This window comes from Juglans microcarpa x Juglans regia, chromosome 3D (assembly GCF_004785595.1).
Source record: "Juglans microcarpa x Juglans regia isolate MS1-56 chromosome 3D, Jm3101_v1.0, whole genome shotgun sequence".
Lineage (NCBI taxonomy): Eukaryota > Viridiplantae > Streptophyta > Magnoliopsida > Fagales > Juglandaceae > Juglans > Juglans microcarpa x Juglans regia.
The window spans coordinates 64,032-90,992 of record NC_054598.1 but is presented as its reverse complement, the minus strand read 5'-3'; the positions used below and the strand labels follow the sequence as shown (position 1 = coordinate 90,992).

Genomic DNA, 26,961 nt, shown 5'->3' with positions numbered 1-26,961 from the left:
CATTGATATATGTCTAATGGTTCAAGTAGACAATGTGATTGCCAATCCAGATCCGTCACCATGGCACACAGTTCCCTAAATTTAGAACTAATCTCAATTAGAGAACTACTTCGTCGTTACCCGGACACTCGAAATCTATTCATACCTACTTGTTATTAACATGCTCTATTATGTACCTGCACCGAATAGCTACGTACATACCCTTAATCAAGATGTAGGATGTGCACGGTGCAGGGTAATGGGTACAATTTGGAAATTCTACAGCTAAGACTGTCTCATGAAGGTTGTACCGTAATGTGAGGAGGTTAAACGTGAAAGAGAGAACATCAAATCAACCCGATCAGCTACTTTGAGAATTTGACTCATTTTCCGATAGCTTCTTTTTCAGATCTTTAAGAGCATCTACAACTTCTGAATCAAGATTGTGCTTTAACAATTTACCTTGAAAAGAAGCAGAACTGAAAAGGGAAACAAACTGGTTAACCATTTAAGAGAGAAAATATTTGCAATAAGTGCATAAGCGCCACATACTCATTTTGAAAAAAGTGAGTAAATATGAAATTCACATTAAAAAATTAATTTTTTAATAGTGGAACACACTCTTTCAAAAGGAGTGTGCGGCATTTGTACAACTAATAACTATATGTAGCATTACTCTAACAACAACAAGAAGAATAATGATGGTGATGACGATAATTGAAGCAAAAGAAACCAGCACAAGATCAGAACACAACTATTTTTCAGTAAACATCCATGTAAAAGATATACATGATCAGAAAAGGTAAACATCCATCCACATAAACTAGTATCCTAAAGCTTATGAAACTTCTTAATTGTTTTGTCTTACAATGGTCAAATTGCATTTGTTTAGTTCTTACTAGGCCGCGCGTGAAGATTCCCAGAGCAAGAAGAAACCACTACCACGGTTTTCTTGTTTTAACTCTGATGGCATACTTCTTAAGGATATGTGACCCCTAGAGTTATGGAGCTAACACTTCCACTGTGGCTAAAAGATAAGTTAACCAAAGAGAAACCTGATCAAGTTCCTATAATCTTACCAGGGTGGCACAAGATGTCAAGAACAAAATCCTACCAGAAGAATTTAAACTCAGAGAACACTCACTTAGTGCACTTGCCTCTAATACATGATCTTGTCTTACACTATGGCTTGCTTTAAGCGTTGAGAACAAATGTCATGATACTTCATGAGACAACTCTTATTGAGTGCTTTGCTTAAAACCATGAATTCTCTTTAATTGTGGCTTTTAAAATTTTTCTTTAAACAGAGATGTTGCCAATTTATATGACTATAATAATCTCTGATCTCATCCGACAGTCAATGAGGACAAATCTCTGTGAGATACTTATGTGTCAGCCATGTTGTTTAATTAGTTGGGAATATAACAAGCAAAATGCAAAAGAGTACTGAGTATATAAGTAATATCGATGTGAACATTCATCTCAGACAGAACACACCTTTGTTCTTGAAGCATCCTCTCAACCTCCCTCTGTGATGCTTTAATCTAAAAACCCAAACCGCATAGGAAAAAAAAATTAAAATAAATAATATACCTGGAATATACTCTGTACCAGAAAAACCTTGTCATCAAAGAACAAGCTAGAAACTTCCTAGCAAAATTGAAGTCAGATTGATTGATCTCTCTTTTTTCACGTAATTATACAATATAGAGCTGTTGAATGGGTCAATTATCAATAAGTAAAACCATAAGAACAATAGGAACAATATAAGATGATTAATTTAGCAGGAAAAGTGGGCAGTAGTCTACAACAATGCTGGAGTATAGATATTTTTCATATCTTGTTTAATCATCCATCAGTGAGAGAGAAAATGACACAGCACACACATTGAATTTAAGAGCATCTCGCAAATGAATAACAGGGAAGTGAGTGTTGCGCCCTTTCCACTTTTTTAATAAAGATATCTTACTCAGAAAAAAGAAGTGACTGAGACTATGAACTCAGATAAAAAGATACTGATAATGGATCCCGATTAGTTGAGAAAATATTTGTTGAAACAACCAAAATTTAGATGGGATCAGTTTACTGAAAGAATGAAATTGTGGCAGACATGGATGTTGATGAGCCAAGATAACAGAACATGGTTATTGCCCTAGGTTATTAACGTATTCTCATTGAAAGTAATATTCTATTGTTTTTAGTGAACAAACAGTTGGAATGAAAATCATGAGAACCTTTTTAGAATGAATGCATTCTGTGTAGGACATAATCATCATGACATAAGGCTATCATAACTAGACGGTAGCACCCCACAGTATTGTGAGAGATGACCGTGCATCATCATGAAATCCATAAACTGCTATTGGTGATTTGTGATATGGACAGTAAAACAAATAGCAAGAGTACAGTAAGTACAAGTTCAAAAATTCCCCACATATATGAATGGCTCACCTCAGAAATCAACGCCTTACTACTCCAAACAAAGGCACCCTGGAAAATATTATAAATTCGGGCAATTAACAAAAGCATGATTCAACCATCATTGAAGTACATAGTATAAAAGGAGTTATAAGACATGCCTACCATCGGGAACATCCTGCACACAGCATGACAACAAAAAATGTGGAGGACAGAAGCACAGTAAATGTAAACTGACTAGATGTCTGATTAGTACACTTCAACAATACATATCTAGAGTTCAGCAACTATAATTGGAATCGCTAATTCCCCACAAGGGAACCGAATTTGATTCCTGAATTAATCGTGCTGATACCACACAAAATGATTACAAGAAAGTCTTATGGCAAATAATACAGAAGTTATGAATCTTAAGAGATCTACAGTGATTGCCACACCAGCAAATGACCAAAGACTAGCTATATAGGGAATATAAGAAGGAATCCATTATATATTTGTGGAAAAAAAGGGCTATGCCTTCTCTTCTTATGAATAAAACTTCTTAATTACCTATAAAAAAAAATTGTGGAAAAAAAATAGTCGGAGGATTTTTGGAGAATTATTTCCTGACAAAGATTACAAAAATGTAGACTAACACCAAACAACAAAATTTGAATAGATTCTTTAGAAAAATTGAAAATAAACCAGTCACTGAGGAAAAAAAGAAGTGGTTAAACAAATTGGAGAAAACATTGCAATGTTTAAATTTGAACTACACTCAAGAAACATTAGGCTGAAGAAAATCAGATTACTGAGAAAGCAAGGAAACATAGTGTTGAGATACAAAGGGGAGATGCGGGGATCCAAGGTAAGTTAATTAAATGGGTTTAACTGGTGAGGTTGGAGCGAATGGGATTATAAGGAGGGAATGAAGTTTCATGTATGATTGTTTCTAGGCTAAATAAAAATGTAATGGTTATACTAACCCAAAAATAAACTCCTATTTCAGACATGCAGGCAAATATGACAAACTCGATGTCAAACAGATTTAGAACATTTAATATCAAAATAAATGAAACCATAAGGTTGAAGACCTAAACTTATTGGTTACAATATGGGATACCATATGACATAATCAACTACTGCACATTAAGTTGCATATTATTATTATTAATTACCCCAGCAAATGAATATGCACAAGATATTTAAAATAATTTTTTAGGATAAATACTAAAATAGTCCTTGTGGTTTGCCCCTAAACAAATTAGTCCAAGTTTTAGTTTTAAACTATTTACTACCCATACTTTCAACTTTGATCAAATAACTCCTTCTGTCCCTACTCTGTTGGTGAACTTGAATTATTAGAAGTGTCTGGTTAGCTACAATAAAAGAAAAATAATAAATTAATTAATTAAGAAACACAGAAATAATATAAAAATAACTCATCTAAAAATTAAAAAAAATCCAAAAAAAAATTTCCAATTAATGAATAACTATGGTTTTCTCATAAGTTGTATTTTTAGGCAAAGGCCCTTGCTTGAATGCGTGACTGCAAAAACAATTTAGAGACAAACCACGGACTATTTTTTTGTTTGATAAGTAAAACCACAGGGACTATTTTAGTATTTAACCCCTTTCTATAAGTATTTGAAAAGGAGCATATAAGAATTGCGCTCAATAGATTAACAAAGAAGTGGCATAAATTTCACAAAAATTGGTCTATAACCATGAGGAGAATGCATACTGCTCCATATGCTGCTTGCTGCTGACAATGATCAGAAGTGGCAACCCAGACTTTGGGACATCCATCCCCCTTCAACGCTACAACCTGCCAGATTAACAAGAAAGCATACACCAGGAAAACACAAATATCACAATATGCTTAATAAATACAACGAAACATTCATCAACAGAACTGATTTCCACACCGGACTGTGTTATAAAACTATTAAAAAAGTGTAACCATGCCAACTGCAAAAATTGTCAGAAAATAAAAGATGGAAAGACAGGAAGGAAGATGATGCTACATTCACTCAAGAATCTACAATAAATAGTTTTGAGGACAATAAAAATTTAAATGCATAAGACCAGAATACATCTGAGTTATGAGGACAAACTTTCTCAAAATACTCTATTGCATGCATGCATAGTTCCATGAGATGTGAAAGAGTTAGGTCAAGAAGAGAGATAAGGACCCTGCCCACAGAACCTCCTTCATTCTCAAATTTTCACTTTTAGGGCCAATTCAGCCAGCGGGTCATGGGAAGCTCCACAAGCTGAGTATTTCATGCGTGGGCTAAGGAAATTGTATCCCCATATATAAGGGAAAGATGTCATTTCACGTTGTTGTTGGTAAATGTTTATCGGTTGGTCATGGTTCAAGTGCTGTTGAAAAATTAAGCAGGACAGAAAAAAATGGTGGAAGTAAAACAGGATAACAAGGAACGAAAAGAACATCCTAATATGCTAAATATATCCTGCTTCATTTACTTATCAAAAAAAAAATATATCCTGCTTCATTGGGGAAGATCTTGGCCATCGACAACCTACGAAAAAGGAGGATTATTGAAATGGATTGGTGGTGCATGTGCAGGAAAAGTGGTGAAACAGTGGATCATTTGCTTCTTCACAGTGAGGTTGCTAGGGCCTTATGGAATGATATGTTCAACAGGAAGGGGATGGCATGGGTAATCCCCAGGAGGGTGGTTGATCTTCTCGCCAGCTGGAGGAGTCTATAAGGAATTCAGAAAATTGCATCAGTTTGGAAGATTGTCCCCATATGCCTCCAATGGTGTGTTTGGAAGGAAAAAAATGTTCGAACATTCAAAGACAAAGTACATTCGGTGGAGCTTAGAAGCCTTTTTTTCAAGACATTATTTATTTGGACAATAGCTATAGATTTCAATGGTCATAATGTTCACGAGTTCCTTGTATCTATCTCTCCCTCTTCTTCCTGCTAGGTGTTTCCTCTTGTATATGTCCTGTGTCCTTGGGCATTTGCCTAGTTCTATCAATAAAATTTTTACTTTTAATGTGTGTGTGTGTGTCCGGCCATTAAAAGTCAACCGTAGCTCAAGTTATATCCATGACATAGATGAAAGGAAGAGAACCAACTAGCGAAAACAATTCAACTTGACAGTCAATCCACACAGTAAAACAATAATTTCTATCTTCACACGCTAGAGTTTGGGGGCAAAGACAAGACACAAAATTCTCATTTCATCTCACCTCATCATTACAATTTTTTCAAATTCTCATACAAAATATAATAAACAATTCAATTTTTTCAAGTCTCAATTCAACTTTTTCAAATTCCAAAACAATAATAATATTAAAAAATAATATCTTAAACTTTCATCTAAAACCAAAAATTCTCATCTCACTCCCCAAACCAAAAATAATATAGAATCCTACCAGCTCGATGTTATCTCTTACCTCTTTCTCTATCCACGCATCAGCACATGATTCACCTGAGTACACTATATCGATACTGCAACATTGTGAATTTTCATAATCCAATTAATCATTTTTTTAAATAAATACATAACCAAATAAATCTCATCAACAAGTTCCATTTCCAAAAGAAATAAAGAGTAGAATTCAAATATAAGCTTGACTATAATCTTTATGAATGACAATGTCAAAATTCAAAAAAAAAAAAAATTGCAGTCCCATGGTGTCATAACCAGCCCGACTAGAAAAAACAAATCCCAGTATTTTAGTTAGAGAGAGAGCGAATCAAAACACCTTAAGAAAGCCCTAAATTCTTTCTTCTTAGTTCTTCCACCCGAAAACTTCCTTCACCAGACTCCCTCTGAAATGTCCCTCCCTTTTCTTTCCTTTCTCTTCTCCCTCTCTTCTTTGGCAAGATTTTATTCCCTTAATTCTCTTTCCCCAAATTTTTTTGTTTTCCTGCAATTAACTCCTGTAAACTCCCTTCATTAAAGCCAGAATCAACAAGAATTATCACTTCTTGCTCTCCCCCACTGGCTATGAATGTAGTCCTTGAGAAATCACACAATGCCCTTCTCTCCCACTCCCTCTTTCTCCCCCACCACCCTTGCCTATTTTCTTTTGGCAATTCAAGCTTTGGCAATCATAGCACTTTTCAGTAAGCCTCGGTTCCCTCTTACTTTCTTAACTTTTCTTTCCTCTCAGTTTAATTCATCTATTCTGTTCCTTCTTCACATGGCCACAATACCACTTCACACTACCACTCTCATTGAGTTGAACTTTGGTGCATTTAGGCTCCATTTGGTTTCACAGATAGTCTCAACCCATCTCTCCTCCAAACTCATCTCAATATCTAAATATCATAAACACTTTTCAATTTCAAAATTTCAAATTTTTAACTTTTTTATCTAATCAATTACAACTTTCCCAAATTTTCAGACAAAATACAAAAAACAATTCAACTTTTTCAAATCCTAAAACAAAAATTATATTAAAAAATTATATTCTAATAATATTGTAACTTTATAATATTTTTCTTCAACTTTTTTTCTCATTTTTCAAAACTCCATAAAACATCTTAATTCAAGTCATTTCACTATTATTCACAAACTATCTCACTATTATTCACATATTTTTCATCTTATCTCATCTATGTAACTAAACGACACCATACACTTGAGGTGAGAGGTTCTATCAAATGTCTAATTGATTTTCCATGTGTGAATATCAGGCAGAAAAGAGTGGTTTTGTATGGTTTCATCTTTATGGTGTTGACTGAGTTGAAATTGATTTATGAGTTTCAATTGGGTGATGGCGGGTTTGGGAGGAGATGGCGGGTTTATATTGTTTATAGGACGTGTTTCTTTAATAGCACTCGTGGATTGCGGCAAAGGGACCCATTGTTTCCATTTCTTTTTGTTATTGTCATGGAGGCACTTGGTCGGATGGTGAAGGTAGCTATTGAGGGTGGTTTTTTAGTTGAATTTTCGATGGGTAATGGTACTAATGGCTCTATCATGATCTCACATATTTTATTTGCATGATACACTCCTTTTTTGTGAAGCGAAGTTGGGCCAAATTCAAGTTTTATGAGCACTTCTGTTGTGCTTTGAAGCTGTGTCGAGGCCTAATTTAAAACTTGGTAAATTTGAGATGGTGGCAGTGGGTGCGGTGCCTCGTATCAATAGCCTAGCAGACCTCTTAGGGTGTAAAGTGTCTTCTCTGCCTATGAAATATTTGGGCCTCCCTCTGGGGGCGACTTTCAAAGCTAGAGTTATTTGTGAAGGGGTTATTGAGAAAGTGGAGAAAAGGTTGGCTGGGTGGAAATGGTTGTATTTATCGAAGGAAGGGCGAATCACATTGATCACAAGCACTTTATCGAATCTTCCAACCAATTTCTTATCTCTATTTCCATTGCCTGCTGGGGTGGCGAATAGAATCGAGAAGTTATTCCAAACTTTCTTGTGGGGTGGTCTGGGGGAGGAAAACAAATTCTAACTTGTTAATTGGAACAAAGTTTGTTCCCCAATCTCGAGTGGAGGGTTGGGTGTGCGAAAGTTAAGGACCTTCAAGAAAGCACTATTGGGGAAATGGCTATGAAGATATCACAAGGAGGGTGAGTCATTGTGGAAGGAAGTGGTTGACTCTAGATACGAAGGTGCTTGTGGTGGTTGGTGTTCTAATGTAGTGAGAGGGCGGTATGGCGTGGGTTTGTGGAAACATATTAGGGGGGGCTGGTAGTGTTTTGAAAACAACATTTGTTTTGTGGTTGGACAGGGCACTAGGATCAGATTTTGGTAGGATGTTTGGTGTGGAAAGCGCTATTTGGAGAGGGTCTTCCCAGCTCTTTATAGTATTGCAGCTAATAGGGAGGCTGCGGTGGCGGATGTGCTTGAGTTTGCGCATGGTTCCCATCAGTGGGATCTATTCACTCAGGATAACCATAATTGGGAACTGTCTACCATTTCAGAATTTTTCAGCTTGATATACTCCTTAGGAAGTATAACGATATAGGGTGACAGGCTACAATGGAGGTCCAGTAACAACAAGAAGTTCACAGTGAAGGCATATTATAAAATGTTGGCTCCACAAGGTATTGCATCTTTTTCGTGGAAAAGCATTTGGAGGTCTCGTGCACCTTCCAAAGTGGCCTTCTTCGTGTGGATGACTGCCCTTGGAAATATTCTTACCACGGATAACTTAAGGAAGAGGGGCATAGGGAATCGGTAGACCATCTATTATTGCATTGCGAGGTGACAAGAGAGTTGTGGAATGAGATATTTAGTAGAGTGGATGTTGCTTGGGTTATGCCGTCAAAGGTGGCTACTTGCTTGCTTACTGGAAGGGTATTCAAGGCTATCCCCAAGTGGTAGCAGTATGGAAGATGATACTTTTGCGCATTATGAGGTGTATTTGGACGGAGAGGAGCGCGAGGTGATTTGAAGATAGAGAGTGAACAATGGCAGAGCTTCATAAGTTTTTCTACACACCTTACTCCTATGGTTTTCAGCTATTGTCCTTAATGGAAACAATGTGCATGATTTTTTATCTTTAATCTAGTGCTTCTAGAATGTATTTAGGTGTTTTCTTTTGTATAGTCCCTGTGTACATGGGCTATGCCTATTTTTCGTTCATATCAATGAAACTTACTTCTTACTTATCAAAAAAAAAAAAAAAAAAAGCGTTTCAGTTGGGTAATTTGAATTGCCAAATCATACTTGGAGCCCAAAACTATGAGCCAATTGGATTTATTGGTTGTGGGTTTTGGCATCACCAAAAAAATAAGTGTGGGCTATTGCAATTTGGCTGTGAGGGTGTACAGCTGCTATTAGTGTTATCGTAACACCCCTTCCTGTAGGTTAGGAGTGTTAAGTACTTTCGTAATTGTTCTCGGTAAAGATACCCAACTAGTCTTTTAATGAAAAGAAAAGACACATTAAGGCTCCGTTTGGATAGTGAAAGTGTTTCATCTCATCTCATCTCATTATAATAACTATCCAAAATTTTCACACAAAATATAATAAATAATTCAACTTTTTCAAATTTCAAAACAATAATAATATTAAAAAATAATATTCTTATAATATTTTATTCAACTTTCAACTAAAATCATCTCATCTCATCTCATCTCACTATCCAAACCGCACCTAAATCTGAAAAATCCTTGATACATGATCTATGCTTGGCCATTAGCTCGTCAACACTATCCTTGTTACCTGGGCATTTTAAAAATATAAAAAAAATAAAAATAAGTGGAATATTCAATAAGTAGTGCATCATAGAGTAAACATAATAGACAATAGGGTTTTCTTGAAAGCGTGCATACTTAATACCTATACTAACATAAACATGTAAAATGTACTATGCATAACTCATTGAACTTATCTTTCCCTTTCTTTAATGGCCACCACACCTTAACCCTCGTGTACGGGTTGTGCACCGGTTTCACTACCTGTGCCCACGAGGGGAATCGCTTAACTTATCCTAACATACTATGGTGGACCACGCTTAGGTTCGTGGCTTGCACATCCACTCATTATTGTATTGGTACCATGCATCTCTGTAACATACGAATCCAAATTTAGGGCTTAAACACTAGTATTTTATTTATTTGCTATTTATTTATTTAATTTTATTTATATTGTTATTTTCATTTTAGAAAATGTGCTAACAGATAGATTTAAATTAGTGATTTTCCCTATCCAAAATCTTCGTATTCTTATCCATTAAGTTCCCGTACTAGATTCGGTTTCCAGTTTGAGTTTAACTCCAACTCAAACTTTTCAAATCCTCTCAAAATCTATATCCTCGTAAGAATAGGTTCCTAAAGTCTAGGAAATTTCAAATTTCAGCCAATCTCCTGAAGGTTTCCCTCCCATCGCCTATAAGAAACCACAAAGCCTCTGTTTTAAACATCGAAATACCCAGAGAACCAACAATTTCGCACAAGCCTTATTTCTGCCCAGCCACCGCCAACCACCCTAGGACATCGGAGCACCACCCACGGCACCAGAAAACGCCGGCCAACCCAACCCCGTTGAACCCAATCATTTCCGGTAAGTTCCCGACGAGATTTCTCTCTTCCCGTGATTTTCTTCGTCTCGGTCTAACTCTCTCTCTCCCCTTCTCTCTCTCTCTTCCATCGCACCACTGCCCAGAAGACCCAGTCGCGTTGCTGGTCACTTCCAACCACCCCAGAGCCGCCGTCGCCTCAGCCTTTTTCTCTCGGTGAGCATCGCACAACCACTTCTTTGTTTAGATTCCTTTCACGATCTTTGATAAAATATGAGATTATGCTTGAATGAATGAATTTGTTATTTGATTGATTGAATGTTACTAAAATCATATGAAAGCCATGAGATGTTCATGTAGTAATTCAAGTAAAATATGCCATGTAATAGAATAGTCAAATTATGCAAGCCATGTTCATGGGATAATTATATCATGCATGCCATGTTCATGTAGCACGTAAATCATGTATGCCATGTTCATGTAATACTTAGATCATGTATGCCATGTTCATGTAGCACTCAGATCATGTATGCCATGGAATGTCATAAAATGTTCAGTTCTTGTTATGTTATGCTATGTCCATGTTATGTTATGTTATGCCATGTACAAGAATATGCCATGTTAAGAAAGTTCATGAAACCTAATGAATTCTCATGCATTAAGAAAGATAAGAAGTTTTAATACAGTACCACGGACTCAAGCGTGGTTAACCACAAATAAAGTGAAACACGGATCCAAGCGTGTTTCACTCCATGTTATTCAGTTAAGTAAAACACGGACTCAAGCTCGTTTCACCCCATGTTACTCAAGTAAAGTGAAACACGGACCTAAGCGTGTTTCACTCCATGTTACTCAGTTAAGTGAAACACGGACCCAAGCGTGTTTCACTCCATGTTAAACAAGATAAACAAGTTATTATACATTCAAGTTACATATTTGCCCTAATTATGTATGCTTCCGCTCATGATGATGGATAGATATGTGCTATGTGAATATATGACGATACATGTATATATGTTGTTAAGAGTCTTCAGAAACTAAATCCATGCTAGGCCAGATTATTTTTTACAGTATGATGTACTATTTACTGAGTATTCGACTCATTCTTGTTTGTCTTCTTGTTTCTTTCATGTCTAATTGTTACAGATGATGTTTATGACGATGCAGAGCTGGATGGCCAAGAGTAGATTTAGTACAAAGGATTAGGAAGGAATAAATGATAATTCACACAAGAATAAGAAGTCTTTTACGTCATTCCTAGGATTAATTTATGTTTTTTTACTTTACGTTCAGTTTTTTTTTTTATACGATTATGTTCAAATCAGTTTTTAACATTTTATCGCTTTTCAATAAATGAGATATATTCAAGATATGAATCTCTTTACCGGGCATTATGTTATGAAGGTTAGTGACATCTCTATCCTATGGGAACGGGGTGTTATAATCTCTTATGGTCATTCGTAAAACTTCTTTCATAACTTTTCTTTTAGCTGTCTTATCATGATGCATGTAGACCACATAATGACATAGCTCATCGTAATCATAAATGAAAACATATCATGATGCATGTAAAACACATAATAACATGGCATTCAAAAATCACTTTCATCATAACTTGATACGTAAATATGAGCTTTCGATAAAGGGTCATACACACATAATACTTTTAAAACATTGTTTCCATATATGTAAAGGTATGATCATGCTACTTACCTCTTTGCTTCTATCGATAACAAACATGTCAATAATCACCTACTTGAAGTTGTTGGTAAAGGGTTGGACTTCATAGGGTGAGGCTGGTTCCTTTTTCAATCTCTTGAAATTGTACCAGTTATCTAGGGGTAGGGATTGGTTTTCTTGAAAACATGGGATTGCTATAAAAACTTTCCAGACTCACAACAGCCTCTGTTTTTTTCTAGTTTTGAGGCTATCCTTTTAATGAGACCTAGAAAACCTAATAATAGGGCTGCACAAATTTAACTTTGTTTTGAAAAGGGTTCTAGCCTCTAGGAATCCTAATGGCTAGGAGTTCTAGGGTAAATATGTTGCTCTTCTTTGGATCCATTTAGGAGTCATAAATGGGGCTGGTTCCAATTATCACGAATTTAACAGCCAAAAATCAAATGGGCTTTGGCTAGAAAATACTTGGGCTTATCCATCCATATATGGGCCTAATGGACTACTCCATTTTAAATCTAGGTCCATAATTGCATATCCAATCCTATCTCCTCAATACTAGATCCTCAAATAATAAAGCCTAAAAAAATTGGGCCCATTGTCCAAACTTATAAAGCCAAAAAAAATTGGGTTTGGATGCTACAGAAAGAGAGTTTTGATGTCATGTTATTATATGCTTTACATGCATCTTTATATGTTTTCATTTATGATTACGATCAGCTATGTCATTGTCTGTTCTACATACATACATCACGGTGCACAACCTTGCACATGGGGGTTAAGGTGTGGTGGCCATTAAAGAAAGGGAAAGACAACTCTAATGAGTTATCATTATTATTTTTTGATCGGTAAATAAGATTTTATTGATCAAAAGAATAAGCAAAAGCCCAAGTATATGGGACATATACAAAAGCAACGCCTAAGCTTGCTAGTTTAGAAATACAAATAATTCATGAAAAGACATGCCATGAAAATCAATTACAATCGATCAATGGAGTAAAATATTGAAAAATAGATTTCTAAGCTTATCCATTGACCACACTTGATCTTCAAAACTTTTTTCGTTTCTCTCCCTCCAAATACACAACCATAAACAAATTGAAACCATCTTTCAAATTGAGGCGCTCTGAGAGTTACCCCGAATGGCTCTCCTATAAGCTAGAGGTCCATTACCTATCTCAGCATCACCTAAGCTAATCTCATTCGAGCAAAGTTTTCATTCCACAGTGTCCTGGCAATCTCACAATGAAGTAGTAGATGGTCAACCGACTCTCCACTCTTTTTGCGCATACAACATCAAATCGATGACTATGATTCGACGTTTCCTTAGGTTGTCTAGATGAAGATCTTCTCCAAAGAAGCCGTCCATACAAAAAGTTTTGCCTTTAAAGGCGCCTTTGTCTTCCAAATACTCTTCCATGGGAATGGATTTGTATTGTTCATTTTCATGGCTTGGTAGAAGGCGGACTAAGAACTTCCCTATCTTAGAGGGGCACCAAGATATCATCTTCAACTACCTCCAACAAACGGGTGGAGCAAAGTTCTAAATACCATTTCGGTAGCTGTTTCGATTAAGGCACTAGAATGAAATATTTCGGTACCGATACCGTTTCGGGATAGTCTATATATAATAAATTAATTATATATGTATAAATTATATTTCAAAATAACATCAATGCAAGTCTTAAAAAGTTAAAACACATATTTATAAAACTCAATAATACTTCTAAGTTCTCAATCCAACTATTTAAAAAAATAATTACTCATCTTCATCACGAAAAAGGAAGTGGGGATTTGATTTTCAGTCCTCGAGAAAATGAGATTAAAAAAAAATAAGAAAATAGTCTTCAGATATGAGAATTGGAGTGAAAATTATGAAAAAGTCAGAATTTTTACATTAATTACAAAAAAAAAAGAACAATAATTTTGGCCGGTACACCGAAAACCGGCCAGTATTGACCGAAATGCACCGGTATGGTTGGTATTTGACTCGGTACGAAACATATACCTTTCTTGTACCGGTTACTACCCCAGTATGGTATGAAATTTAAAACATTACTAGGCCATAGAACTCCGAAAGTTGCTTTCCCAATCTTGAGCATATCTAAGGAATGTAACATTTCATTAGGGAGTGGCATTAGAGAGTATGAAGAGGTCTGCAATCGAGAAGGCTTCATTCATGCTTGCTATACCATAAATTTGTGGATAAGTTCCCTTGGGTGCCCTATCGCCATACCATACATCATGCCAAAATTTAATTTGGATCCATCACCCACCTTAGAGCAGGTATATCTTGAATATGTGTCCCAATCTCTTCTTATATGCTTCTATTGCCCCACGCCATGAGGCCCACTCACCTCATTGAAACACCATCCTCCTCATGGTTCACCATGCTTCAATTCAATGAAGATTCTCCACAAGGTCCCCCTCTCATTGTAGTATCTCCATAGTCACTTGCCAAGCAAAGCTTTGCTGAAAACTTGCAAGTTCTGAATACCCAAACTTCCTCTTTGAATGGGAGAGCATATTGTGACCCATTTCAACAAGTGAAATTTGAACTCGTCGTAATAGTTATGCATACATGTTACATGTTTATGTTAGTATAAGTATTAAGTATACACGCTTTCAAGAAAACCCTATGTTTATTATGTTTATTGGATGATGAACTACTTACCGAGTATTCAACTCATTTTGGTTATTTGTTTTTTTTTAATGTTTTTATTTCTTTTTTTCAGTTGTTTCTCCTTTCTTTTCATTTCTTTTTGATAAGTACCTTTCTTTTCATTAAAAGATCAGTTTTCAATACTTAAAAAAAAATATCAGTTTGAAGTTTTCTTGCTATGAGACTATATTTTTGTTATTTTTTTGGGAATTTATTTTTGATAAATTTGATATTTTTAGTATGTTGGGTCTCTTTATCAAAAACAGTTACGAAAGCATGTAACACTCCTAACCTATGGGAAAGGGGTGTTACACCTCCATCATATATCATAACATGGTACGTAAAAATGAGCTTTCAATAAAGGGTCATACACACATAATACTTTAAAAATATTGTCTACCATATATGTAAGGGTATGATCGTGCTACTTGCCTTTTTGTTTCTATCAATAACAAACGCGTCAATAATAACCTACTTGAAGTTGCTGGAAAAGGGTTGGACTTTATAGGGTGAGGCTGGTTCTTTTTTCATTCTCCTGAAGTTGCAACAGTTATCTAGGGTTAGGGATTGGTTTTCTAGAAGAACATTATCACGAATTTTTCTAGCTTTGAGGCTATCCTTATAATGAGACCTGGAACCTAATAATAAGGCTGCACAAATTTAACTTTGTTATGAAAAGAGGTTCTGGGAATCCTAATGGCTAGGAGTTCTAGGGTAAATATGCTGCTATTCTTTGGATCCATTTAGGAGTCATAAATGGGGCTGGTTTCCAATTATCACGAATTTACACCCAAAAATCAAAAGGGCTTTGACTAGAAAATACTTGGGCTTATCCATCCATGTGGCTTGTTGTTACTGAACAGTAACGAAACAATATATTAAGCAAAAGAAATATTAGTTTTCATGCATAATGCTGTACAACATGTAGCACATGATGAAATAGAAAATAATATAAAGTATGATTATTACACAAATATGCAGAGAACATATCTTCAAAGTTGAGCTTGCTGAGACAAACTATGACCAATCAAAACATTATTATCCTATAAATAAGATCTGCCAGGGAAGACAATAAATCGTCCTACATCTGACAAATATGACCTTAGGAATAGAAGATATGTAACAAGTGGCGTGTAGTCAATATATATACACACATATAAACCAACAACATATAGACACTTCTTGCTTTGATCCCAATGAAGCACTAAGCTCAATATTGATTAAGAATACCATGCAATCGAAGAAAGTGATAACTACAGTTTAGGTTCATAAATAGTACCCAGCAAAATTTTCCTTGTGTGTGGGGAGTCCAGACATCATAGCGTCAAATACAACTACTACTTTCACCTCTGCAAATGTTTCAAATAATAAGATGGTGGGATCAACATACTGAGAACACACCAAGAAGAAACCATCTAATTTAACTACTCATCACAAGACAACATTGGTAGACAAATACAGTGGTACTTCTCAAGAGAAAGATCGTGGGACAGAAGAACCGACTCAAGTTTTAATATAACAAAGGAAGCTGTACACTCATGATACGAAATATTAAGAAAAAAATTGCTTTTAGAACTAAAGATTTGTCAATGTAATTCACACAGATTCATATATATGAACCCAAAACTAACCATTATACCATTCGTTAGGTAGCTATTAGAATATGTGAATGAGTGATCATTTATATAGCTCTGCCCTTAATAAGTACAGTTAAGCGTAAACATGTATTTTTTTTTTTCGATAAGTAATAACAAGTTTTATTAAATCAAGTAAATAGGCATAGCACAAAAAATCAGATTTTTATGAGTTCTATTTCTCCTCCCTGCGGCCCAAAAAAGAGAGAGGCGTGTGTGTAGTGCTGCCCCTGTTTTAACGAAGTCTCCTTGTTTTTATAATAGTAATTGTAACGAAGCCTGTTAATACAACTAATAAAAGAACCAGAGTACAAACCTCTTAGCATACTGAATGTTACAAGTTCATCAATTAGCTTTTGGCGAGAAATATCAAGTCTCCCTTTCATAAAGTATTTCTTCAACTTCATCCAGTAGCCACATACATTATAGCCATCAACAAGCAAGACAGGGACTGCACTATCTATACCCTGGTTTGTACTGTAGAAGAAATTTAGCAAACAAGGAAAATACTTCTCCGACGCCATAAGATAATTAAGATGGCAAATGAAAATGAGAAAGAAACCTGAAAAGATTATTACTAGTAGAGGGTCATGGTAGGATCGCGATAGAGTTCGGGATCCTCTGGAAGATCCTCCTTCTGCACCTTCTTTCTTCGATAACTGGTAGCAGGCTTAGACTGTCCAGACTTCCTTTTTTGGAACTCCTGCAAGAACTTTGCCAGGTGAGCTTGAGGATACGATTATGAATATCAGCTTTAAATATCTTAGCAGATAACCTACCTTCCATAACCTTAAAAATTGTAGATTCTGCTTTACATTTGAAGTAATTCTGGGAGGAGTTGGCTCCGAACCCTGTCAACATAACGCCTCTTACATGCCAGTCTAAAGTGAAGAGAAGTATCAATTCTCAGTAGTAAGCTGCAATGCTCCCTACTTTTATCAATTCCAGACTGTTCTCAAGTTGCGTTTATTATCATAATTCACACCAAAATATATATAATGCATTTTATCAAAATACATCTGTTGGTACAAAACTCGCTTAATCGTTTCTTTCTAATTTGCTCAAAAAAATATATATAATAAACAGTCTTACTCCTTACATCAAATATTAATGACATGACAAGGGGTGAGGAAACGGGTGTCGAAGTAAATGGAAAAGTACTAGTTAATAAAGCAAATGAGAATGATAAGAAATCAAACCCTAGGAGATGGAGGTGTAGGCTGCTTCTTGCTCCTGCCCATTATAATAACTTTGCAAGGAGTCGTGAAAGAAGAAGCGTAGGTACAGCGCGAAGCACCGTCCCAAGTATACGGAGATGGTAGAGGGATTGTTTTCATGGAGCAAAGCAAACTCAGTGCCTCTGGCCAATCGGGGTAGAGGATGTGAATGGACAGCAGCCACCCTTCCTCCCAGCCCCACGTCCCGAAAAGCTTTTCAGAATGACTTCTGATTTGGTGTGCTCGTTTGCGTAGGCCTCTATCAACTCCTCCGCTGGGCTCCGCCCATTCATTTTTGCTCCATGGGCCGGATGGATCAACTGCTTCTCTTCTTCTTCTTCTTCTTCTTCTGAAAAATATTCAGTTTATAAAAAAATCTTACAAAATATAATTTATAAATAATATGATTTGATATGATGTTGAATTATAATTTTTTTAATTGTAAAATAGATTTGAGGACATTAAGTAATGCTAATTTAGAAATTTATTTATATAAGATCTCTGCAGATCTCTAACATTTTTCTAATCTAAATTACTTATAAAATTGTGGATTAAACGGACTTAACAAAATTAAATTTGATGGATAATAAGGATTTAAAAATAAAAATACTTTTATAAAATAATTAGTTCGTGTTGTATCCGTTGGCTTTGGAAAGACTGTAAGGGACTCTCATCCCATCGAACCTTGTATCATGCTATCTTTTAGTTCATCTATAATATGCTTACTTGCTTTAAAAAAAAAAAAAAAGGATCATGTTATCGATTATAAAATAAGTTGTGATATAGTTGTTTCTCCAACCACTCCCTTTCTAGTGGGGTCCTCAGGAAAATCAGTTCAAAATCCATTGGTCAAGATGGGAAACCTTATGTGCAGGAAAATCTTGTGGAGGCTTGGGATTTAGAGACTTGCACAGTTTTAACATAGCCCTTTTAGTAAAGTAGATATGAAGTGTGAGAATGTATCCTAATTCATTACCTAGTAGAATACTTAAAGTTAAATATTTCTCACACACCTTTCTCTCACATGCTGGGCTAGGTCCAAGGCTTTCATATTTATGGAGAAGACTTTTTCAATCTATTCTTCTCGTTGAGGAAGGTCTTATGTGAAAAATTGGTGATGGTACCTAGGCCAGAATTTGGAAAGACAAATGGTTGAATACAGCCTCTACATGCAAAGTTCAATCTCATGTGTCGACTCTCCATGAGAATGCAGTGGTTGCTGATCTTATTGATGCTCATATGAGATGGTGGAATATGGATCTTCTCCATTTAGTTTTTCAAGAGGAAGATATTAAGGAAATACTTAAGTTGACTGTCAGTATCCTGCCTACAGCTGATAAACAGATATGGAATGAGATTGTTTCTGGGCATTTCTCAGTGAGAAGTACTTATCACTGGCATAAAAAAACTCCAAGTAAGAAAACATGGTGAATCTTCAACTAATGGAGGACAAGGGTTGTTGTGGAAGAGGATTTGATCTTTACAAACAACAAATGTTGTTAAATAGTTTATTTGGAGTGCTTGCACAGATTCACTGCCCACTCGAGTTAATTTATGCAAGAGGAAGGTAATTACTGACTCTTATTGTTCTATTTGCATGCTTGAAGATGAAACACCAGCTTATATTTTATGGTCATGTTCCTCTACCCAGGATGTATGGCTTTTGTGTTCCAAGTCTATTCAAAAGGCAAATATTCAAGCACCCAATTTATTATCTATTTTTAAGTATCTGGTTGACAGATTACCAAGTTAGGAACTGGTGTTATTTGCCACCCTAGCTCGACTAATCTGGTTTAGAAGAAACACTCTTATTCATGATGGCCCTTTTCAATCCCCTAAGGTGCTCTTTGGTATTGTTGTAAAGGCTCTTGAGGAGTATTGTAATGCAAGAGCAAAGTTAGTAGGGTCAGGAATTTAGAATCTGCTGCCTGCTACTCAATGGGAAACACCTCCATGGGCAGGTGTTTGGCCATGGAGGTGAAAGTGAATTGGGATGTGGTAGTAAGATTTGGTTTCAACAAGATTGGTGTTGGGGTGGTGATAAGAGAGGCTGATCTGTTTTGGCTAGTTTGATGCAACGAAGATTCTATTGCACTGATCATGTGCTGGCTGAAGCAAGAGGTTTACTCTTTGCTGTTTTATTTTGCAAAGAGTTGGGTCTCGACTCTTTAATCTTTTAAGGTGACTCTAGTCAAGTTGTCCATGCAATCAAGAGTTTTGCTTCTTCCACTGGGAAATTGCAATGCACTATCTCAAACATAATTACTTTTCTGCGTAATGGTCAATGGAAAATATAGTATGTCAAAAGAGAACTGAATGGTGTTGCTCATTGTCTTGCTCAAATATCAATGAATTTAGAACATAAGCTAATTGATATTGATTGTGTTGCTGAATGTATTAAACCTCTTGTAATGGTTGAATGCCATATTTCACATCAATAAAATTGTCTTTTATGTTGATTAAAAAAAAAAAAAAAAAAAACCTACTCACTTTCATAATTTCATTCACACATCTCGCTTAGAACCCCAATCAACATAATAAATGGGTTCGTTTGGATAGTGAGAGGAGATGGTTTTAGATGAGTTGAATAAAATATTGTTAGAATTTTATTTTTTAATATTATTATTGTTTTGAGATTTGAAAAAGTTGAATTGTTTATTATATTTTGTGTGAGAATTTAAAAAAGTTATAATGATGAGATGAGATGAAATCATCTTTATATCTAAAGAGGGTCTAAGAGGACGAAGAAGGCGTCCAGTGACGAAGCCAAGGGTGGGCGAGGGGGACCCTAGCCCCCAAGGCTCTACAAAGTAAAATATTTTAAGTAACTTTTTTGCTGTTTTTACTAAAATTTAATATTTTAGGTATATTATTTGCCATTAAATTTTATTCCATATAATATTCTAAATGATAAAATTTTAATTCTTAGGGAGATATATTAGGAAAATAATATTTACTTTTAACCATATTTATACCATAAGAGAAGATAAATAAAGTATTTTTATTTATAGTCATTAAAATTCTCTAAACATTTTGTGAAGATTTTAAATCATAATTTAAGTTTGCTTAAATTTTATTTTTACGTGTTTTAATTAAAACATTAGATAAACTTTTTTGCTATTATGATTTTTGTGAAATGACTATTTTCATTAGGTTTTGAATTTATTTTTTATTTCTTACTCTTTAATCACTATTTTTTTTTATTATCATTTTGTTAGTGGTGATCTTAAAAATTGTCAATTGAACTGTTTATTATAATAAAAATACTTGGCGCCTCCAAAGTAATATTGGCTTCATCTGTACGTGCATCCTTGGAAAATATGGTATCCCTTAGGGCTGCTTGGGTAATGAGATTAGATAAGAATTCTATGAATAACAGTGTAATGATTTGTGAATAGTAGTAGTGAAATATTTTAGTTAATATATTTTATTGGGTTTTGAGAAATAAAAGAGAGACTCTTGAATAAGAATATTATAAAGTTTAAAAAACTTTTTGAATATAAATTTTGAATATTATTTTTGTTTTGAAATTTAAAAAAGGTGAATTATTTTTTGTGAAAGTTTAAAAAATTTAAAATGATTAGGTAATGATTAGATGAAAAAATTAAAAACTTGAAATTAAAAAGTATTTTGTGTTTTAGTGATGTTTGGAAATGAAATTATGAGATAGTTTGAGACGAAGTTCTCACCTAACTTCCCAAACAACCCCGAGCCAATCTACGAAAGCTAGAAGTTAGTAAGCATAACATCAAGTAATTCTGTGAATTGTGTGGGAAGTCGAGGTGCTACCCGCACCCCTTGCCAACTTCACCCCTCTCCCCGTAGTTGGGTCCCTGGGGCCCAGCTCTGCCCTTCATGGGTGGGTGCCCCGTCTGCATGCTAAGGGGCAGATTAGCCCCCACAACTGTCCATCACCCGCCCAAAACCCACCACTACCCAAACGACAAACTATAATTGGCAACCAACTGAAAAAATCCAACAATCCAACTTAGAGAGAGATTGTGATAGACGACGACAAGCAGACAACAAAATAGATGATAAGAGTCAAGATTGTGTGCGTGTGTGTGTGTGTGTGTGAGAGAGAGAGAGAGAGAGATCAGGGGGAGGGAGTTTAAATTTAAACAAAACCTAATGTAAACGACAATGTTTTGGGACTTTCTTCCCAAAATGTAGTCGTTTAATTTTAAAAAATATATGTAACTTAAGATAAAATGATGTCCTTTTATTAAAAAGGTTGATATTTGTGTGTGTGTGTGTGTGTGTGTAATTGGGGCCTAGGCCGGGCTGACGAGGTAAACCTAGGCCCAACTTGAGCCCTGTCTCCCAATGCCCAAATGTTTACAAGCATCCTCCCACACGCTCCCCCCCCCCCCCCCTCCCCAACAAGGGCCTCCACCCAAGCCAGGCGAGGGTCAAATGGGGTGGGCGACCTAGGCTGGTGGCAGAGCCTTACTGCCTACCCCTAGTGGAAGTATGCAATAAAGAAGAAAGCCGTGGGGATTTAGGACTTCAGAGATGGGAAGGTCAAAAGCCAATTCTACCTTATTTTGGATATCTGGACCTTACTTGTTTTTACATTCAAAATTAATGCATTTTATCAAAATACATCCGTTGGCATGACAAAACTCGCTTAATCTTTTCTTTCTAATTTGCTCAAAATATGAATATATGACAAAGCGATAGGGTGAGGAAACGGGTGTCGAAGTAAATGGAAAGATGGATGCTACTCATCATCCCACACTACACACCGTATATATTTTAATTTTATTCTTAATAAAAAAAATTGGGTTGTTCTACTCATTATCCATATACCACATACTTATTATAGGAAAAAAGAAAACAAATAAAAGAAATATGGTGTGTGGTGTGTAAGGATGCTAAGTAGAATTATTCAAATGAAAAATCATTAGTTAATAAAGTAAATGAGAAGGATAAGAAATAAAACCCAAGGAGATGGAGGTGTAGGCTGCTTCGTGCTCTTGTCCATTATAATAAGAGTAATGCTATGTACAAACCTTAAATAGAAAATCTCATACAATCTCTTTATAAAAGTAGGTCTCACTAATAAAAAATAATATTTTTTACAATTTTTTTAGGTGGGGTCCACTTTTTTTACAAGATTTTATATGTGACTTGTCTATTTAGAGTTTATACAAATCATTTATCTTATAATAACTTTGTAAGAGCATTGGTAGTGACTTTTGCATCCTCATATGCAAAATCACATCTTTTGGAGATTGATTTTGCATATGAAGAAAAACTCTCACATTGGATTATGCATCTTTGAACCAAATAATAATAAAATTTTTTTTATTTTATTAATTTTTTTTTTCCAAAATCAATAGACCATCCAACAGCATATAACCAAAATCAATAGACCATCCAACTGCCAACCAAAATAAATTCTATACAAATTCAACCTTCTTGCCAAAATAAATTCCATATAGGTTCACAACTTAATACAATGTAATTCAATACAAATTCAATTGCCAACCAAAATAATTTCATTCAAATTCAACTGCCAACCAAAATAAATTCCATACAGATTCAAATAAATCCCATGTATCATGTGCTCAAATTCCATGTATCATCAACTTAATACAAATTTCATATATCAAAATCAACTTAATAGAAATTCCATAAAGTTGATTTTAATACAAAATCCACAAACTCCAAAGTTGAGTTTTTCCATAGCAGCTCCACAGCAAGTTACACACCCTGCTGGTTTTTCCACAGTAGCTCCACAACAAGTTTCCACAGTAGCTCCACAATAGTTTCCATGTCATTGATAGCAACTAGCAGTACAACAATACCCAGTGATTTCCATTTGAAGATTATTGAAATACTTTTGCTGCACAGACAGTCCAATCTTTAATTCACAAAGTATAAACCTAACCAAATCAGTAAAACCTAACCAAGAGAAGGAAAATCGAGTACCGGGCTACGAGAAGAGGCTATGGTTGATGAGCAATGTTTCGATGCCTTCGAGAGAGAGCAAGGAGATAAGGTGAGAGATGCCTTCGTAGATTCAGTCGAAGAGAGAGCAAGGAGAGAAGGCAGAGATGCCTTCAGTCAAAGAGAGTAATGAGAGAAGGCATAGATGCCTTCAATCGAAGAGAGCAAAGAGCAAGGAGAAATGAAGTGAGAGATGCCTTCAGAGAGAAAAAAAAAATCGTAGTCTAAGAAAGAAAGAGGAATGAGAGAAATCAATTCGAGAGAGTTCCGTTGGAGAGAGAGAGAAAAGCAATAAAAATAATGTTTGGAGAGTGAACATGGTTTCTTCAAATTTAAAGAAATATTGTTCATAACTAAGTAAAAATTTAAAGATATATAATCCAATGTAGATGAATTTGAAGAGATATTATGTAAATTTGAAGATGAAGATGAAGATGAATAACCCACTACCAGGGCTCTAAGGAGTCATAAAAGAAGAAGCGTAGGCATAGCTTGAAACATCGTCCCAAGTATACGGAGATGGAAGAGAGATTTTTTTCATGGAGCAAAGCAAACTCGGTGCCTCTAGCCGACCGGGGCAGAGGATGTGAATGGGTAGAAACCCCACTTCCTCCTAGGCCCAGGTCCCGAAAAACTTTTCAGAATGACCTCATAATTTTCTGTGTTCGCTTGCATAGGCCTCTATCAACTCCTTCACTGGGCTCGACCCATTCCTTTATGCCCGATTGCCCGGATGAATCATCAATTTTTTCCTTTGGAAAACGGATGGATCATCTTGTCAAGAAGCAAAACCCACTATCTATTATCTTATGGGAAGTAGTTGGTTCATAAAAAGAATTTTATAAAATATAGTTTACATTTTTTTTTAATATAGTTTACAATATAGTTTACAAATTAATATGGCTTTATATGATACGTTGAATTATAAAGTATTTTTATTATAAAATAAATATGATGTATTATACAACAAGTAATGCTAATTTGTAAATTTATTTTTATAAGGTCGTTGTAGATCTAACACTTCTCTTATCTAAATTTAAATTTACAGAATTGGGGGTCAAAGGAAAGTTACAAAATTAAATTTGATGGGTAATTAAGATTTTATAAAATAATTAGATCATGTTGATCGATTATAAAATAAATTGTTATATAGTTGTTTCTCCAACTACTCACTTTCATTCGCTCCTCTTGCTTAGAACCCCAATCAACTTTAATGAAGAGGACGGAGAAGGCATGCATCATTGGAAAATATGATACCCCTTAATCTTATGGGGCTAGTCTGTGAAAGTCAATTAAGAAGATGGAAGTTAGTTTGTATAGCATCAAATATTTATGTGAATTTTGTGGGAAGTATGCAGTAAAGAGGAAGGCCGTTGGAATTTGGGGCTGTAAAGACTGGGAAGGCGAAGCAAACGGTCCTACACATTGAACGTTGCTAGTGCTATGACTGTAATAAGTCAATTCTACCTTATTTGGATATCAACACCTTTTACTTTAGGGCGGAAAAAATGTAAGGATGTAAGGAGTTTGGTCCGGACTGAAAAAATCGACTGGTTCTGGAAGGGATATTAGGCCGTAGGGGAAATAAGTTCATGTGTTGGAAGGCCCAAATTTGAGACCTCAAGAGTCGAATTAGTTCTGCAAGCCCAAAGATTCGATCTTTAACCACGTGGTGAATAATATAAAAAATAGATAACATCTCTGATGGATCAAGAAAATTATCCTACCGATTTATTCGAGAGTTATTCAAGATAAACTCTGGAGTTAGTTGTTATCAACATCTTCATACTCTTATAAATAACACCTGAAGGTAATACATTGAGATTCATTCATATGCTTATATTGAGAATATTTCTCTCTAACTTAGGCATTGGAGTACCCCCAGGCACCTAGTGCCGCTATCTTATTTGTTGCAAGTTGTCCGTGCAGTTGGTGGTGTAAAACACACCCTTAACAGTGGTGCCGTCTATGGGATCGATACAAACTTCAACGTGACTTTCACATGTCAACTGCCACGCGATCTCAAGCAACCTGTGATCAAGAGATGAATACCACGGGCGTAGAAGCAAGGTTGGCAGAAGCTGAAGAAAAGTTGAAAAAAGCGACGACAATGGTTTAGCAGTTGCAGAAGGAGAACGAAGAGCTAAAGCGGCAGAATGCTACTACACCACCTATCCACAACGGACAAGAGTTACAAAAGAAGAGGTTACACGACGAGTTGCACAACCTCGTAGATAAATTCGATGAGATGGCAAGGAAAATGGGAGGATCTTCCTCCGTAGAGTAGCTGTTGAATTGGACTGATCTTTCCTACAACAAGGAAGTGATGGCGGTACCACTCCCACCTAAATTCAAAGTTTCCCAGATTGACATGTATGACGGATCCTGAGACCCTGTAGATCACTTGGAAAATTTTAAAACACACATAACTCTCCATGGCTTCCTGTGAGATGTGGCTTGTCGTGCCTTCCCTTTAACATTAAAAGGAATAGTACGGGGCTAGTTTGGAACTTTACGACCAGGATCTATTAACAGCTTTGAAGAATTGACCAAGCAATTTTTAACACAATTCATGGCAAGTAGGAGACGTCGACAACCCACCATTTCTTCTCACCATTAAGCGAAGGGAAGAGGAAAGTCTGAAAGCCTGTTTGACCTAATTCAACGAGAAGAAACTGACCACAAACGATCAGGATGAGAAGGTCACCCTAGCCGCCTTTTTGGGAGGAATATGACCCCGAAATCCATTCATGATTGGGTTGCCCAGGAAAACCCCCATTGACTCTAAGGGAGTTCATGGACAGGGCAGGTGATTATGTTAACGTCGAGGACACATTAAGAGCCCTTTTAGGACCAGGAAGTGAGAGTTAAAGTCAAAGACCAAGTCCTCGAATAGTGCGAGAGACAAAAAGGTCGGACCAAGTCATCAAGACGGGAGGCGAGAAAAGTACTCCACCCAACAAGGCCAAAAGCCTCGCCTCATCCACAACAATCTAAGTATACAAAAAAATGCATAAACCACAAGGAAAGAAGCACGCCCACCCACAAGGGGCCAACACTATTGCAAATATTACCAATCGGACACCCACTGGACAAAAGACTGCTCTGCCATGAAGAAAAAAGTGGTAGATTGGCGGGAAGTGGAGAGCTCGAGTGAATGCTAACCGAAGACGTCAAACCGAGAAGAGAAGATGGCCGGGGGTAGGGGTGATAAACGGTCTGGTTGGACCGAACGGACCTACCGTTTCGGTCCTGACCGAGACTTAGACTGGTCCAATTCGATCCACATTTTAGAGGACCGAAAAGTTTCGGTCCAGTCCACGGTCCAGGATTTTTCTGGACCTGACCGAATGGAAAAAAAAATATAAAAATATTTTATATATATTTTATATATAATAATTGTACAATTAACAATATAAAATTTTAAATATATTATTAATACTTGTTAATATTCTATAAATTAAAAATATTTTAT

At 35.9% G+C, this 26,961-nt stretch overlaps 1 protein-coding gene across 4 annotated transcripts; it reads right to left on the bottom strand.

Annotated features, from left to right (window-relative positions):
- Positions 1 to 71: 71 nt before the first annotated feature.
- LOC121254972 lies at positions 72 to 17,780 on the bottom strand. Of its 4 annotated transcripts, none has more exons than XM_041155231.1 (10): positions 17,514 to 17,780; positions 17,094 to 17,165; positions 16,893 to 17,017; positions 16,631 to 16,791; positions 15,960 to 16,029; positions 5,791 to 5,866; positions 4,121 to 4,204; positions 2,431 to 2,469; positions 1,477 to 1,523; positions 72 to 458 (listed from the first exon to the last, which is right to left on the bottom strand). In XM_041155231.1, the coding sequence occupies exons 1-10, from the start codon at positions 17,649 to 17,651 to the stop codon at positions 341 to 343; spliced, it is 930 nt and encodes a 309-aa protein (XP_041011165.1). In that variant the 5' UTR covers positions 17,652 to 17,780; the 3' UTR covers positions 72 to 340. The 4 variants fall into 4 exon arrangements, with proteins under 4 accessions (XP_041011165.1, XP_041011166.1, XP_041011167.1 ...); XM_041155232.1 differs by having other exon boundaries at positions 5,812 to 5,866; positions 17,514 to 17,778; XM_041155233.1 differs by lacking the exon at positions 1,477 to 1,523.
- Between the last annotated feature and the right edge of the window lie 9,181 nt (positions 17,781 to 26,961).

What these genes read in the sequence shown, in the direction of transcription:
- LOC121254972 (XM_041155231.1), bottom strand. Translation starts at nt 17,651, where the DNA reads ATGAAAACAATCCCTCTACCATCTCCGTATACTTGGGACGGTGCTTCG. An exon ending in CCTACCATGACCCTCTACTA is followed by an intron (nt 16,792 to 16,892) that starts GTAATAATCTTT and finishes TTTCTTCTACAG; the next exon opens with TACAAACCAGGGTATAGATA. An exon ending in TAAGAGATAACATCGAGCTG is followed by an intron (nt 4,205 to 5,790) that starts GTAGGATTCTAT and finishes TTAATCTGGCAG; the next exon opens with GTTGTAGCGTTGAAGGGGGA.